Genomic DNA, 17,117 nt, shown 5'->3' on the forward strand with positions numbered 1-17,117 from the left:
TGTGATTTTGCTGGAGATTTGAGGCATTTTGCATTTTGTGAGTTTTGTGTGTAATGTTTTGAAAAATAGACACAGTCTTGAAAATGGAGTTGTAAAAACGTATAAAAAACTGTAACAACACGCACACGTTATGCTGCCATGCATATCCGGCGCCTGCTTGGTTCTCAGGCAACGACAACCAAAGGAATGGAAGATAGACAGCCAAATGAATGCAAGGATAATTTTGTATAAATGTATGCAAATTGTAATGATTTAATTGAGGACTATACCTTTTAGTAGATGGTTTAGAAGGTCTTTATAGAAAGTCTTTATAAATCTTTAGCTAAATATTCATGTGTTTGCAGAATTTAGTGTGTGATGTCTTATGGCAACTACAGTGTGCTATAACTTTTTCTATCTGTCTTAAGGGGCAGTGAAAACAGTTTATACCTCATCTGACTGTAACATGCCAGTGGCAACTGTGTTGCAGAACAGTTAGGACAACAGGTCATCATATCTTGCACCACTATGCCACTTGCTTAATTCAAACAGAACTACCTCAGCCACTTATTGGCCTGACTTTGCACTATTGTATTGACTGTCTATGCACAATTTCAACCCAATTTTGCTACTCTTATTTCTTTATTGTATGTGCCTTCTTATTTACTCATTTATTGTTTACTTGAATGTTATGTTTGTCTGTGGACTTAATTGGTAAAATATGTCTTGTCTTCACCGTGGGATAGTGAGAAACGTAATTTCGATCTCTTTGTATGTCTGGGCATGTGAAGAAATTGACAATAAAGCAGACATTGACTTTGTCAAGAGAACATTCTCAAGCAGCAGGACAGAGACCGTTTTCCTTTGGCGACCTCTGCAGGTCAAAGCGTGCAATTACACTATTGAAGGTCTGGGCATTCAATGTCAGAACTAGCCTAGAAATCTAGACACACCCTAGCGGCAACAAATTACATTTGCTGCCAGGGCTAGTCTAGCAACTCTCCGTTGGCTTGTGAGCTCGAAAAATTAAACTTCTATCAGGCCAATCAAATTGTGTATAGAGTCGTTAGGCGGGCTTAACATAATGATTGATGGCAGAGTTGCAACGGTTTGGCTTGAATTCCCTGCTACTTGAAAACAAATAAGATAATGCTGCTGTTGGCGAACAGTGTGACACGAGTTAAGCTTTTATTAAGTTGGCAAAAGTTTGAACTAGCCAACTAGCTCCGTTGGTGGGAAACACATGGGACTCATAGCGCTGTCCTATTGCGTGCAGATGGAATTTGAAAGACAACGATTATCCCGCCCCTCGGACTGAGCACTGCGAACGGTGAGTGCCCAGACCCTACATTTTAATGTGGGTCTGGCTCGTCAGGCTATGTCAGAACATTTTGTAAATAAATAAACAAATAGATAGGTACACAGTTCTATGAATATATGTCACTGGCCTTTTTAATCTGATTCCCAGTTAGATTCCCATTTTATTTCATATTTACATACATTTGGAGGTACTTCTCAGGGGTTCACAAACTTTACAGTGAGCAGCAGCTGTACGTGTATGACTATGGATACTGGCAAAGCTATAACTATTCACGGCTATAAATAATATGCTAACATACAAGTTATGCTAACATACAACTTAATAACAGTTCTAATGACCGGGGCCTTTATTTCCAAAAAATTTAACCATTATGTCTTGAAAAATTATCTTAAACATCTTTTTTTTGAAAATAAATCACATACTTCTGTGAACAACTGCTGAAACACAGCATTGACCAAATTAAATATAATAATAATAATAATAATAATAATAATAATAAAAATAACATATTTTACCCATTTTACTCCTTTTGACTTGACAGAGCCAGATTTGTCCAGGCAGTGACCTTCTCTGTACCTGAAGGGCAGGGAGCATCTCCAGTTTTACCCTTACTTGCAGATCATGGCATTCCCAATCTCTACTCTCTGGCATTCCCAATCTTCACTGTCTGGCATTCCCGATCCTTACTGTCTTAATAAGGATGGACCCATCTTCCCAACTGCCACTGCACTGGCCACTTCTGACCAGTAGAGCAGAAGTTCAGGTGACCATCTTGCGGTCCATGTGAGGTATGAAGCGAAGCCTGGCGGCCCACCACAGCACTGGGGCCAACAGGAGGCTCAGAGTGGTCACGCTAAGGACCAGCAGGTAGACCTGCAGGAGAAGACGAGGGGAGGGAAGGGCGGTTAAGATTAGTAGTGTACGGGGGGCGCTCTGGCGCAACTGGTCACCCCATCTCTCTCTCCCACTTGCTTCCTGTCACTCTCTCTACTGCGCCCCCCCAGCCTCCCCGAAAAAGATTATTAGTGTACACTGTGCAGTGACCAAGAGGCTGATAAGACAACAATGGCTGCAAAACACTGTAAAATGCATCTGATGCCCTATACTATAATAGCATACTATAATGTACTATAGTACTATAAACACTGAAGAGAAAACGGAATGAGAACACAGAGAGGAGGGAAAGAAAGAGAATCTAGTCGATAGCTGATGTGATTTTCATGTGTTTTATGTGTTGCAGAACAGGAACCAGCTGTAAACCAGTTTAAACTCAATCAGGCCCATTCCACTGTAACTGAATCGTAACCTTGAATTCTTTCCTGTATAAGAAATTAAATGAAATTAAATATGATATATAGGATATGATGATGATTATGATGATGATGATGACGCTGCTGCTCACCTCTCGTGAAATGATTCCTGTGCGACGGGCTTGGCTGCCGAGCACGAAAGAGAACTCGCTGACCTGTGCCAGGCCCGCTGAGACCAGCCAGCAGATGTGACGAGAGCCGCGCGGCAACAGGGTGGACAGAACAACCACCGCCATGAGAAACTGTATAATCAACAGGGGGAGAGGGACAAACAAGGACGTTACCTGAGCAAAAGTAGAAACTATTTTAAAGTCTAGTTATTATGCTGTGCGCAAGGCATGTTGTACCGTGAAGGAAAAACAAGGATATTCAATTAGGAAAATAAAACATTTTAGTAAAATATCTAGTTATTATACTGTGCACAGGGCATGTTGTACAGTGAAGGAAGGCCTGTGCAGGTCACGGGTACAACATGGGACATGTTTGCGACTTGGCAACCATATGCTTGGTTGTTGATCGGCCACTGTACCGGAACCCTGTAACCCTTAAAGGGAAATTTTGCCATTTTTAACCTGGGTCTTAATTTTGTCATCTTTTTTTCCAGCCTGGTCTATTTCTGTAGGGATTCCTTCCATGTTGTCAGACACTTTATGATTGTGATGGTCACTGTGCGTCAGTCCCACCACGTGCATCACACTGTGTGTACTGTAGGGCATCGCCTGTCGGAGGGGTAATACAGATGTGTCTTTATTCACATTCATACAGCACCTGTCCGTAACAGGCTGCTTTGGTGACGTAAAATACTGTGGACTACTTCAGACCCTGCATTGTCTATGCACATTCTATACTGTGTAACAAAGCTTTGGTTCAGCCGATGTAGTAATATTATTAACAGTATATTATTTTAGGAGTTTTAGCATTTTATTTTAGTTAACACATGATACCTGTCTGTCTGCATTCTAAAGCTACATTAAAATAAATTAGATGGGATGAAAAATATTTAAATACTTGTAAAAATGTACAAGTTAAGTTTCAAAACATGAATGAAATGTGAATGAATTTGCCACTATTTCAACAATGAGTGGGTTCACTATGACCCAGTAGCAAAGGCCTTGTATCGAAGTGCAGTCGCAGAGGATTACTCACCTTTAAAATGACCAGTGACAGAGTTAACACCAGCAGGATGGTCAGCTCATACAGCACAAAGGTAGGAAACACATGGAGGCCTGCCAACAACAGAATAAATTCACCATCATAGAGATCTAATCTAAACACATGGAGGCCTGCCAACAACAGAATAAATTCACCATCATAGAGATCTAATCTAAACACATGGAGGCCTGCCAGAAACAGATTAAATTCACCATCATAGAGATCGACTAAACTTTGTTTCCCATGTATAAAGAAGGACTGTATCAACTGAACCATGTTGTTGAAACATTTAGAGTTTCTCAACATTAAAGGAACAGTTAAGATTTAAGCTTTAAAGGAAGCGATGAGCTAACAGGAACAACCCATTTCCAGTGAATTATGCTAAGCCAGGTTAACACTGTAAAACTAGGTTATTGCAAACACAAAGAAGAGAAGGGTATGTATGTATCCTTTTATCTAATTCTGGGGTAGATAGATAGATAGATAGATAGATACTTTATTGATCCCCAGGGGAAATTCAAGGCAATATGCAAATAGATGGCAAATGAGCTAATTTCCTTTGTTGCTTTACGTGGCGTCCTACAATGTACTGCTTGACCCAACAGTGGCCTCACTCGGCAGGTGAACATGTTACACTATGATCAATGGGATTTAAGCAAAAGGTCAACAGTCCTTCCTGAGTATTGTATTGAGCTATAATTAGTGTGCTAAAGCAGAAGCAAGGGAGGCGTACTGTTGTACATTCTCTTCATGTTTAGTTTGATTGCTTGTGAAAGCCATTTTCTTCAAAAGCAAGTTTTCTTTCTTTCTTTCTTTCTTTTGTTTGTTTGTTTCTTTCTTGCCCTGTGCTGTACCAAAAAGAAAGGGTGACCAACTGAAAAATTATTCTGGAGCCCTGGTGTGCCTTTTCCATATTTCATTTTCAAAATCTGAAATGCTGCTGCCCTTCAACTGTCATTGAAGTCTTTAGAACAGAACGACACAAAACAGTACACATATTATTGCCCATAAAAGAACATCGCTCACCAATGGAAGCAAAAAATATTATAGCCAAAAAGTCTCTGATTGGCTCCACACAGCGCATCACCTCCGAAGTGACCATGTGGCCCTGTGAGGAAACGAGCGCCCCCGCCAGGAAGCAGCCAAGCTCCATGGACAAATACAGGAACTCAGTCACCTGGAAATACACAAAATACATCAGACCATCCCTCATTTTAAAAAAGACACTGAAATAAAAAATGATTAATGACACTACAAAGCAAAGGATGACGAGGAATGAGGAAATTCTCATCTTTTATAACTCTGCTGTTTATTCTTATTTTTGCTGGATCTATCTTCCCTGGCTGTTCTAACAAGTACATTTCCCCGGTGTGGGATTAAATAAAGTCTTATCGTATCTTATCTTATATTATCTCATACTGTAAATGCTGATGTTGTGAGTATCAAATAAAACTTGAATTTGAGACTTGAATTGCTGTAGAAGGAGAAGAGCCCCTACCATTAGCATCAGGAACATGAAGGCCGTTGTCCCCAGGACCATGATCTCCTTGCTGCCCCGACATTCGGCATGGAGCTTCCTGTAGAAGGGGCCAATCAGGAATGACCGCAAGAAAAAACATAGCAAGAGTACTCCTGCCAGGCAGACCAGCACCTGGACCAGCAGCCACAGCACGTGGACCACACCTGATACAGAGCTGAAGACAAAAAACACAGTCAGTTAGGGAAGCTGCTCAAAGTTATTTATCGATTTTAGATTATTATTTATCTTTTTTATTATTATTATTAGTGTGGAATGCATGTGTGTAAGTGTGTCTAACAACAAATACATTTCTCTCATGGGAAAATAATAAAGTTCTCTGTTGATTATCAAACATTTAACTGCTTATACCCAGAAAACACATTGTGGGTAAAACAAAAGCAAAAATGTCAATGCGGGTAAAAGACACAACATAACCGATGACGATGATACCCATGATACTGTTGCCACTCTTATCCTAATGTTGCCGTTTTTATCCTAATGTTGCCACTCTTATCCTCTAGTAATAGTATTGACAGAAGCAGTAGTATTTCCTAGCTAAAGTCTCCTCTGCACTGTGGCTTGGATGTTATCGTCTTTCTGTAGGTCGCTTTGGATAAAAGCATCTGCTAAATAAAGAAATTTAAATGTAATGTAAAAATGCATGATGATGTAAATGGATTCACTATCAAACCAAAGCCAGGGTTCAATAGAAGCACTGGCCCGCCCGCTGGCTCAGGTCAAGTGAAGAGAGCAAGAAGCACTGGCCTGCTGGCTCAGGTCAAGTGAAGAGAGCAAGAAGGGCACTTTGGTAGGCCAGTCACTGGCCTGTTTTTTGGTCCATTTTTCTGCCCATCACCGCCATGAGTCATTGAATAATCATGTTTGTAAAGACATATCTAAACACAAACAACATAGATGTCGCAAAGCAAAGCACTGCTCTGCTCTGAGGGAACACCCATCATGACTGCCATGAGTCATTTCAGTTTACCTCTGGTGCTAACTTGTTGAAGCTAAGTGTGTGGGACTAATAACAGGGAGTACATTACAATGTTATAGAATAACAGTTTTATGTAAAAGTTAATTTTTGTGGATACACTACTTTTCAAAAGTTTGAAGTCACTTAGAAATGGCCCTCGTTTTAATCATTAATGTTGTAAATGACTGTTGCAGAAAGAAATGGCTGATCTTTCATGCAATATCTACATCCATCCAATGTTCCAAAGGCCCATTCTGTTTACCAATTGATTGAATCTGATCATTTTAAAAGGCTAACTGAGAAAACATTGGAGAACCCTTTTGCAATTATGTAAGCACATAATGTAATCTGAAAACTGTTGCCCTGATTAAAAAAGCAATGCAACTGATCTCAGCTGGTATTCTGTCTATAATGGAGAGGAATGGAAATGTCTAAGTGACCCCAAACTTAGACGAACGGCAGTGTAGAAATATATGAAGGGCCAGTGGAAGGAAAATCTGATACATACACGTGCTATACGCACAGTGCAACCATACAGGACATGCATAAACTATGCACTGTCACAGTCCTTAGTTTTGTTATTTTATATATAAAATATATTTTATATTTTAAATATATTAAATACGTGCTTTCAATTATGATGTTCTCTTACATTTCTGTGGGTTTAAGACATGGCATTTCTAAAGTCACTGTCTGCAGTTTCTTTACAATCATTGAGGTAATCACAGGATTACATTGTATTGCCATTGTGTTCCATGCCGTTTCATTGCGTTCTACCTCAATGACGAATGTTTTGGTTCCCGGTAACAATCTGGACTAAAAACAAAAGAAGTCTAAAAATAAGACATAAGACAGTACTGAAATGTGTCCCCTGCAGCACCCCCTGGCCCTATGTATTTTCAAAACATTTGGCATACTTCCAAAGCATGTAGTAGTGATCCATGTTGTGAAAATGTTGAAGGTGCCAAAGATAGTGGCAAGTTAAGTGCTACATTTCTGCTATAGTTAGGCAATAGTGAGGTTCCCCCTTCACTGTGAAGCACGTTGGGTGTCTTGAAAAGTACCATATACTGTAAATGTTGTTGTTGCTGCTGCTATATATGTACCATTCACTAAGTGGTACCAGTCATCAAGGGAAGTCCCAGAGAAACATTTTGCTGACTACAACAGTCTTGCCATAATAAAAAAGACCTTAAGATCTGAACTGGCCTCAGGCTGAGAGAAAAGGGAGGTTATATCTTAGTCATATAATAATAAGAATAAGAATAATAATTAAATATAATAAGAATAAGTAGAAGTAAATAACAAGTAGTAGTAAAAGAAGAAGAAGAAGAAATAGTAGTAGTAGTGGTGGTAGTAGTACTAGTAGTAGTAGAAGTATAATAGTAGTAGTAATAATAATAGCAAGTCATAGGAGTGTAGCTGCAGGTTAAAGGAGTGTAGCTGCAGGTTACAGGAGTGTAGCTGCAGGTCATAGGAGTGTAGCTGCAGGTTATAGGAGTGTAGCTGCAGGTAGGCTTACCTGTCTGCTTGTCCATCCCCTGCCTGAATGAGGGTCGGCATAATGGCAATGAACAGACCCAACTGGACATCCTGCATCACCAGCATGCCCAGTAACACACTGCTGGGCTCCAGCTCACCTGTGAACACATTCCCGCAGAATTAATCCCAATCCTCAGATCACCTGTGAACACATTCTCGCAAAATTAATCCCAATCCCCACAAAAGACAAGTATACTCCAGTATCCAACAGCACTGGAGAGACAATTATTCCAGTAGCACTGTTTGAATGTTCAGGCTTTTTTATGATGATCAATGATCCATTAAGTACAAGGAAAATCAGGAAATGAAATTGAGGATAGTCAGGAAAGTCTATACATTATATTCCATGTTTCGGAACATGACACACACCTTTCTTCTCATACAAGATAAGGGGCAGTGAGTGGATCATTCTTTGACACACACACGCACAGTGTTCATCTCTCTCTCTCTCTCTCCTCTTCCTCTCATTGCCTGCCTCTCACACACACACACACACACTAATAAAAATGAGTACAGTGGGTACAATACAGTCTGCTGGGCAGAGGAGACACTGACACACTATTGATAAGTTAGCAATAAAATAATTCCTTTATGACCACTTACCCTCTTTTTCCGCACGTGAAGCGCCAGAGAGGAACTTAGACACCAGTGGGGTGCTAGACAAAGACAGACAACTGGACACAAACACAGTTTGTGAGACATTAAGCCTCAGTAGCTGCCCCCATACCAGCCCTGCTCCCACCATCAGCAGCGTTAGGCAGGAGGTGCCCTGCACAGATATCCTCCAAACCTGTTTAAAAACACACAACTGTCAGAGCTTCTTACCGACTACACAGAGATGCCTACAGAGATCCTTTGCCTCGTAATCAAATCATCACTATTCAAATCAGCAGTTTTGTGTGTGATGATTTTAACGCATGGCATGGTGCATTGCATGTTGTACAAAGTAGAGAGATGTACTGTATATGACACTGGTGTGACAGGAAAAGGTCACACTTGAAAAACAATTAAATATTGAGTTCATCTCTTCATCAGACCAAGATGCTTGACAGTGTTTAATGCTTGAATGGTTATGGTGTGGTAAATGGACAGCATTCAGCATTTATAAAGCAGTTTTCTACTCCTCCAAGCACTTTACAATTTCATGTCTTACATTCACGCACACACACACACACGCACACACGCACACATGCACACACGCACACACACACACAGCAGAGGCGGCTATGCAAGGCGGCAGCCTACACATAATTAGCATGTTCTTTGAAAAGGGAAATCCAAACGCTACCTTGTGAAGTTGCTCTGGTGAGAACTCTAGGCCCACCACAAAAAGTGTGAATAGCACACCAAACTCCCCAATACTCTCCACCTGAACCATAGACTGACACAAAAAAACATACTCATGTATACTTAAAACAATGAATTATTGTAGAACATTATTATAGTGCTTGGTGTTGTTTTGTTGTTGTCCATGCCTGGTGTATTATGTCCTTTCATTTCCATGTTCTGTAGATATGCTTTGCTGTTACAATGTATTATTGTAGAACATTATTATAGTGCTTGGTGTTGTTTTTTTATGTCCGGTATATGTCATTTAATTCCCATATAGAGTTGCTTTGCTGTTACCTTGATACTGTTCATCCCCGATGGCCCGAGCAAAACCCCACAGATTATATAGCCAAACATGGGAGGCAGGCCCAGCTGGATACACAGCCAACCGCAGGGTAAAGAGAGCATCACTATTAATATTATATCCTGAGTGATAAAACAAAGGGAAGCACAACACACCAAGTTAGAGACAACTGACCTGAGACATACATCATATGAGTATAATGATTATTTTTTACAAGGGGAATAAAACATTATCATTTGAATGGACAATCCTGTTTTAATTAGCATAGAGGCTGTGACGCAGCAAAGCAATTGGCAAAATGTTAAAGCAACACCAAAGAACTTTCCCTCTGTCACACGCACGCTATTTGTTTATCCAGCAGCGGCTTTGCAAATAACAATGTCCACAGACAAGGTAGAATATTTTGCATGACTTTTAAAAGTACGATGTATTGCGACATCAGATGCAAGTCAAATTTGTAGTTTCTTATGTCTCATTCCATCGAACTACAGATCCGCTACCCGATCTGGCAAAGTTACATAGTGCGGTTATAGCCGATAGAGGGCCGCGAAGCGAATGCAGAATTGCCGTTCACCCTGTTATGAGTTGATGAACCACTGAAACGATTTTGGAAAGATTATTTTAAGGTATAAAAAACTCTTTGGTGTTGCTTTAATGTTATTTAAAATGTTAATTTTTTGGGGCGTTTGCCTTTATGTATAGAATAGAGAGAGACAGGAAGCAAGTGGGAGAGAGATATGGGATGGGATTGGGAAATGACCACATGTCGGCATCAAACCTGGCTCCCTGCGGGCACTAGGAATTTGGTAGGGGTGCTGCAGCTTGCGCCAACGCTCCCCCTATTCTATTGATTTTCTACCAGTATTTATTAGCAAAAATCAAATTGACCTGGACACTGACCTTAATGAAATGGTGATCAGCACGGGACATGGTGGAGTCCCTGGGTTTGGTCAGGACGTACTGGTTGTTCTGGGAGTCGATGAGCATGCTGAGCCCCAGGCTCCCCTCACCCTCAGACAGCTTCCTGTGAGAGATGTTCTTGCTCTTCGGTTTCTCCTCATCATCCTCCACCCTCAGCACTGCTTCAACATTCATCCCCTTTATCGAATGAGAAACAGTTTACAGAAGCCAAATGTGAGGGGTGGGCAATCAGGGTCATGTGAACCAAAGATGACAAAGGAAATGTTGCTTAAAGAGTTGAGTATGGTGAGATATTGTTAGTGTTTATTTTCCAATGGGATGAAATGGAATGACACAAGAAAACATTTTTGAATGTGCAAAATTAAGCATACTGTAGCTGGCAGGCAATGGAGCCACGCTTATTTAAGCGGCTTCAGTGTATTCTAGCCTAGTCCACTCTTTCAACATCAAACTCAAGGACCTCTCAAGGCTTTTTCAAGGATTTGTCAGACCCTTTCCCTTCAGATTCAAGAACCCAACACAGCGTAGTTTTAGACACAGAGGGTACATTTACTGTTAATCAAGATGACTATTGGTAAGGATCCATGTCAGTGGTTAGGATGCACCCAATGTGACCACAGCATTAGTGGCACAGTGGTTAGCTTTGCTGCTTAACACACAGATGACCCAGGACCCAGGTCAATTTCATTTATTATGGTGATCTGATGATTAATTATGATATTACTGAATAGTGTTGCACAATGCACTGATGCTCAAAAGGTGTCATGATACCATGAAATAAAACAAGTTACAATACACCATTTTGTTAGTATTAATACCAGAAGGATGGTAATTTAATTAAGAATAATTTAATCAGAATCATTGTTCATATATCAGTCAATATTTTTTTTTTATTTCAAATTCACTAATTTTGATTATTTTTTTTTTATTAGTGCCATGTCATCTAGGCCTATTCTTATTATTAGTTCTGTTATTATTAGTTCTGGTTTTTGGTGTGGTATTATTTCAGTATATCAGTAGATATCGAGATACTTTGGCACAGTATCGTACCAATGTCATAATTGTGTCATTGTGACAACACTATTACTGAACGAGTATCAACACCTCTTTCTTGTAGTCGAAGGCATGTTCCTCGATGTCTTCCTCTAGCCGGTCAGCAGCTTTTCTCACATCCTCCAGAATCCCCTCCAGAATCGAGAGTGTCCGGTTCTGATCCTTGGCACTTTTCAAGGCTTCCTGCTGGTGCTTCTCCGCAGCTAACAGGTCCAAATACTCTCTCTCCTCCTACACGAAAATGGTCATTAAAAACAAATTATTAATAGCCTATTTTCCAAGATGATTCTGCTGCTAACAGGTCCAAGAAGTCTTTTTCCTCCTACACAAAAATGGTCATTAAAAACTGAGAAATACTAGTCTATTGGCCAAGTTAATTAAAGAAACACCGGCTGTAATAAAATCTAAACATTTTATCTCAAAAACATACAATGTGTGGTTATGGTTATAGGATTTGGCAGACACTTTTGTCCAAAGTAACATACAAATAACAGTAAACATTTTAATATAAGAATACTGTGTAACAGTAATGTATACTGAACACAAATGTAAACTATAGGTATATATACTCTTTTGATCCCGTGAGGGAAATTTGGTCTCTGCATTTATCCCAATCCGTGAATTAGTGAAACACACTCAGCACACAGTGAACACACAATGAACACACGGTGAGGTGAAGCACACACTAATCCCGGCGCAGTGAGTTGCCTGCTACAACAGCGGCACTCGGGGAGCAGTGAGGGGGTTAGGCACCTTGCTCAAGGGCACTTCAGCCGTGCCTACTGGTTGGGGTTCGAACCGGCAACCCTCCGGTTACAAGTCCGAAGCGCTAACCAGTAGGCCACGGCTGCCCAAACTTTCCCTTACCTTAATCGCAGCCTCCCTGAGTGCTTCCAGCCTTTGCCTGCTGCTGTGTTTCATGCTGACTACATCCCTGTAATCGCCGTGGAGTACTCTCTGCAGTCCCAGTGCGGCCTGGAAGACCGAGTGTTCGCTCTCATTCAGCTCTCGCTGGAACACCTCCAGCGTATGCACCTGGTACAACCGCTCGGAATCCGAAAGCGTAGGGTCACGCAGCGCCGCCACGGCAGCTAATGACAGCTTCCTGATGGCGGCGTTTTTCTGCCGCAGCAGCCCTGCCAGCATCTGGCAGTTCTCCCGCACCCATCGGTGCCCAAACGATGCCCCAGCTCCACGGCCGCGGTACAGCTTAATAGCATGCTGAGCTACGGTGTCCTGCTGCTGGCGTAGTGCCACTGCAAGGCCTACCCACCACAGCAGCACACAGAGAACTCGCATCCAAAGCCCTTCTGGTGTCACCTATAGGACACAGAGAACTCGCATCCAAAGCCCTTCTGGTGTCACCTATAGGACACAGAGAACTCGCATCCAAAGCCCTTCTGGTGTCACCTGAAGGGAATAATGGAGAAAGGTGTGATGGAGGATTAACTATGCAGATACACAACAGGAAAAGCAAGATTACAGAGTAATTGGTGGTGCATATAGACCCTTTCAAGAGAGTTCCATTATCAGCATCATAGTTGGCCCCACAAGGCTTCCGTTTTAACATTCCATATGTTATCTTAACCCTTAAAGGTGTAGGTTTTTGAACGTTCTAAGTTCCGCAACAATTGAAGGTTCTAAAATTCTATGTTGAATTCAATGAACTCAGATATTCTTTAGAATGTTAATTTCTCAGTAAGTAGTACTCCTTTAAGGGTTAATGCAGAGGAAGTAGATTGGGAACCAAATAGAACGTTCAAGCATTGTTTTTGTTTTTATTGTTGAAAGGGTCTATAGTAGCAGAGTATAGTTCCATGTCAAATCAGCCTAGAAAATCGCTTCTCGTTTCATTTTCCGTTGGTTTTATTACACTTTCTAACTTGAGGAGACAAGTTTTAAATAGGAAAATTACCGGAAATCTTTTAGTCATTTTTTCTTTTAGTCACTTTTAAACGTGATGCTAGCAGGCAAGAAGCTAATGGTCTAATCAGATTCAATGATCTATGCTAGGCTGGAGCTAAAACTGGTATCGCCAGACTCAGAGAACGGCTGGATGAACTGGAGAAAGGTAAAAAATCAATTGTTTAACTCAAGGGGAGGTGGAAAATGAATGTAATTCCCCAAATGTTGGAATATCCCTTAAACAAGCTGGCTTTCAGGTCAGGTCACACAGGTTAAAATGGCATGGTGCCATGACATCATGATCCAGTCATGTTGAAAAGCGTAATGACAAGTTGACTTGATATGGACGGAATAACAGAATTCAGTATTTAAAACGCGTAAAATCACATTGTCCATTTACACCTTTTGTCATTTCAGAGCTCTGCTGAAAAAAAAAAAATAATAGCTAGAAACCAGTTTATGCTGGTAGCTGGTTTTAGTTGGTCTTTGCTGGTTTTCTTCCAGCTCTTGCTGGTGTTTGCTGGTTGGGCCACCAGGTGGACATGCTGGTGTGACCATCTGAGGAAGCTGGTCATGCTGGTGTGACCAGCCCATCATGTGGGATACAGCTAATGTAAGAAGTTCATGCTGGTGACCAGCCTGCCAAGCTTAATATTGCTGGTGTAAAATGGTCATGCTGGTTTCCTTGAATGACCAACATAAGCTGGCATGGTCAGTTAAACCAGCAATGTAAGACCAGCAACAAAATGACCAGTTTGAGGTGGTATGACCAACTGAATTACCATTGAAAGCAGGGTAAACCAGCTGAGGGTATGTTTTCGAGTTAGTGGTCTAGCTGGTCAACCATCAGGGTGGTCAAACAAACTGGTCAACCATCAAACCACCTAACGCGAAACGTCACAAAATAAAACCACTTTAAATGGGAGCTGGCTGCTGTGTGGACAATCTCAGAGGTGCATGCTTGTTCATTCATCTGGCAAACATACAGAGTAGAGTTCTGCCTATGATGTTTCCCTATGTTTATCTTCTTTATTTGGTAGCCCATTTTTACTTTGTGCTATGCAGTAAAGTAAAGTAAGTCTGGTCTGTCTTTCTGTACAACAATGACATGTTCTGTTAATAAGTTACACAGAACAATTACAAATACAGTGTTTCCCATACATTGACTTATTTGTGGCGGCCCACCACAATTTCAACATTGACCCCCACACAATGATTTTCCAGGTTGTACTAAATTGTGCTTAAAGCTGGTTAGCATCATAACCACGCTGCGCTAATTTGTTAAAAACTGTTGCATTCAAGTTAATTCTGCAAACCTACCACCACAAATAGAATTCAATTCTGTGGGAAACACTGGAATATATATTCTGTTCAAGCTCTCAGATATAGCCATGTGCAACTTTGTACTGTAGAAATGTATATGACACACAGAACGAGACACACTGAATGCGCAGCCTTGTTTAGGGCTACATAGGAAAATACTATACCCAAATGTACAAGGACTTCATGAACATTATAGCCCAATAATCTGTGTTTATTGTAAACTATAGAGCTGTTGAAAACAGTGTGCTCCCTTTCAAGGCTGCCGTTTGTGATTAACTGTATTCTATTACTGACACGTCTATTTATCAACGCCATCTTCTTCTCCATAATAAAACACATCAATTGCATTGACTGGCACCTATTTTTTCACAGTTTTCTTCATATAGGCTACAGCTCTGGGGGGTATTCCAAGTACGTGGTTTAGTGACAAGCCTGGGTAAGTCAACTCCGAGTAAGTGGTAAACCTCCCAATAGAAGAGCTGTATGGCTTCACTCTCCTAACAAAACAATGGCATAGGGCTCTTGTTGTAGGAGATTTACCACTTACTTTGAGTTAACTTACCCAGGTTTGTCACTAAATCACATACTTGGAATACCCCCCTGGCATAGCTTTCTACTGCTTGCATATTGAAATAGTCTAATTAGCAATATAGGCCATGTATGTGAACAAACCTGTTTTCAAACTAAATTCCAGGCCCAGGGAGAGTTTATTGCATGGGCCACTGGGCTGGGCTTAAACAAGGATCAACCAGGAAATGAAGCCCTGAAACAAGCCCAGCTCAACAGTAAACAGTAAGGGCCACATCACCACAGACAGGCACCACCCTGTGCATTTTCTACACAAGCAAGTAAAACTGACACCATTCCATGACATTTTTGTGACCAAAGAGACTAAGACTAAGAGACTTCAGTAAGCACAGAAAAAGGCAGTTTTCTTTTTGTTTAGGGTGATTCAACCATGATCATTACGTGTCCTGGGCACACCTGTGTCTCCTGGAAGCTTAGGGCTATGACATGTCATGTTTTCAGCGAATCCCAATCACATGTTGAGTCTGAGGACATGGCAAATTCATAATGAAATAAGCAATACCTTCACCACTATTACAGCAGCTTAGCACATAGCCTAGGCTAACGGCACTGTGTGACCATAAGTTTGCTATTGTAAAGTTAGCCTTGCTTTTCACAACGTCTTCATAATCATTTCATGATCCACCAAACGTATGACACAAACTTTAGGCTACATTTTAGATCACTTCAGACTGAGCAGTCAATCAGCATCATTCAGTAGGCTATCCTACATCTGCCTGTTCAAAGCGATGGGAAGAGCGCATCAGTAAGTTTTTCCTTTAACTCATAACCTCTCATAGACCTGAGATGATGATGCCGTGTTACCATTGATACATGTAGGTGACAGTTCACAAGAACTAAAACCTAACGTTAACGATATATCACGACTTAGCACTAACTAAAAGAGGAATAAACTGCAAGCAGAATCACATCTTCCGGTTTAATTTAAACGCAAACTAGCCTCTGCCTACCCAAACTTCATACATAGCCTGCTCTGATGATTCGAGAAAACGTTACAGCAGATGAGCAAAGCTAAATCTATGTTATGGTAACAAGCTATTTCAAAGAAGAAGCACGACTTTACCGTAAAAATAGATGCCCATATGCAGACGAAAAGTCTAACATTTAGTTGTGATGGGGTAAATTATAACAAAAAGATCTTGCGGAATGTCACAGTTAGGAACCACATCATCAACAAACCAGGATTACCTGTTTCGCTTCGGCGTGTTCTCTTCACGTCTGGGTGAACTAGCCTCCAGGAGCAGGAGCAGCCAGGCTGACAGAACAATCAGGGTCTTAGAAATTATGCCACTCCTACACAGAAACCTCAGTTTGCCTTACAGAGACTTCACTGTAATGAACGAATATGGATCGAGTCTGTAGACTTGCCCACTCAGGGCAAGCAGTAGTAGCCTAAACCAGGCCGTCGCATGCTTTAATGTAGCCATATTTGCTAGTGAAAGGTCCTTTAATAAATATAGCCCAGGCTACGCGGTTTATGAAATAATCTTCTAACTTTTAATGTGAATTGGTCTTGCAGACAAAATTGCAGTCTATTGCAGCCTTAATTTGACCTAATAATCACATTTATTATAGTCTATTCAATAGACTGTTCCTGAAATTATAGAACAAAGTTTATTTATAGGCTATAATGTCCACTGTTTCATTGTAACAATTTATTTGTCATTGCCCTGCATGCATGTCCCTTAATCATACGAAGCTGAGTTGTGTAGGCTACTTTTCATTTTGAAATATAGCCTATATTTATAAATATATCTCAAATCTCATTTATTTATGCTAGGCTACTTTTAACATTACATGAAGTAAATAGAGCACTGAAATGGTAAAAAATATGTAGGCCTACTGTATATATTTGTCACCCAAAATTAGGTCAAAGCCTACACTTTTATTAACCT

The 17,117-nt window shown here is 40.8% G+C and overlaps 1 protein-coding gene across 6 annotated transcripts; it reads right to left on the reverse strand.

The window, feature by feature from the left end:
- Positions 1-1,407: 1,407 nt before the first annotated feature.
- On the reverse strand, positions 1,408-16,495 carry tmco3 (transmembrane and coiled-coil domains 3). 6 transcript variants are annotated; one of them, XM_048235490.1, is made up of 15 exons: positions 16,411-16,495; positions 12,274-12,816; positions 11,458-11,637; positions 10,333-10,530; positions 9,426-9,554; positions 9,088-9,180; positions 8,403-8,589; positions 8,169-8,276; positions 7,780-7,897; positions 5,261-5,456; positions 4,789-4,939; positions 3,757-3,836; positions 3,183-3,329; positions 2,703-2,852; positions 1,408-2,173 (listed from the first exon to the last, which is right to left on the reverse strand). In XM_048235490.1, exons 2-15 carry the CDS (start codon positions 12,703-12,705, stop codon positions 2,060-2,062), a joined length of 2,283 nt encoding a protein of 760 aa, XP_048091447.1. In that variant the 5' UTR covers positions 12,706-12,816; positions 16,411-16,495; the 3' UTR covers positions 1,408-2,059. The 6 variants fall into 6 exon arrangements, with proteins under 6 accessions (XP_048091447.1, XP_048091448.1, XP_048091446.1 ...); XM_048235491.1 differs by lacking the exon at positions 16,411-16,495 and adding an exon at positions 16,286-16,380 and having other exon boundaries at positions 8,169-8,270; XM_048235489.1 differs by lacking the exon at positions 16,411-16,495 and adding an exon at positions 16,286-16,380.
- Between the last annotated feature and the right edge of the window lie 622 nt (positions 16,496-17,117).

This window comes from Alosa alosa, chromosome 23 (assembly GCF_017589495.1).
Source record: "Alosa alosa isolate M-15738 ecotype Scorff River chromosome 23, AALO_Geno_1.1, whole genome shotgun sequence".
In the NCBI taxonomy this organism is placed as follows: domain Eukaryota; kingdom Metazoa; phylum Chordata; class Actinopteri; order Clupeiformes; family Clupeidae; genus Alosa; species Alosa alosa.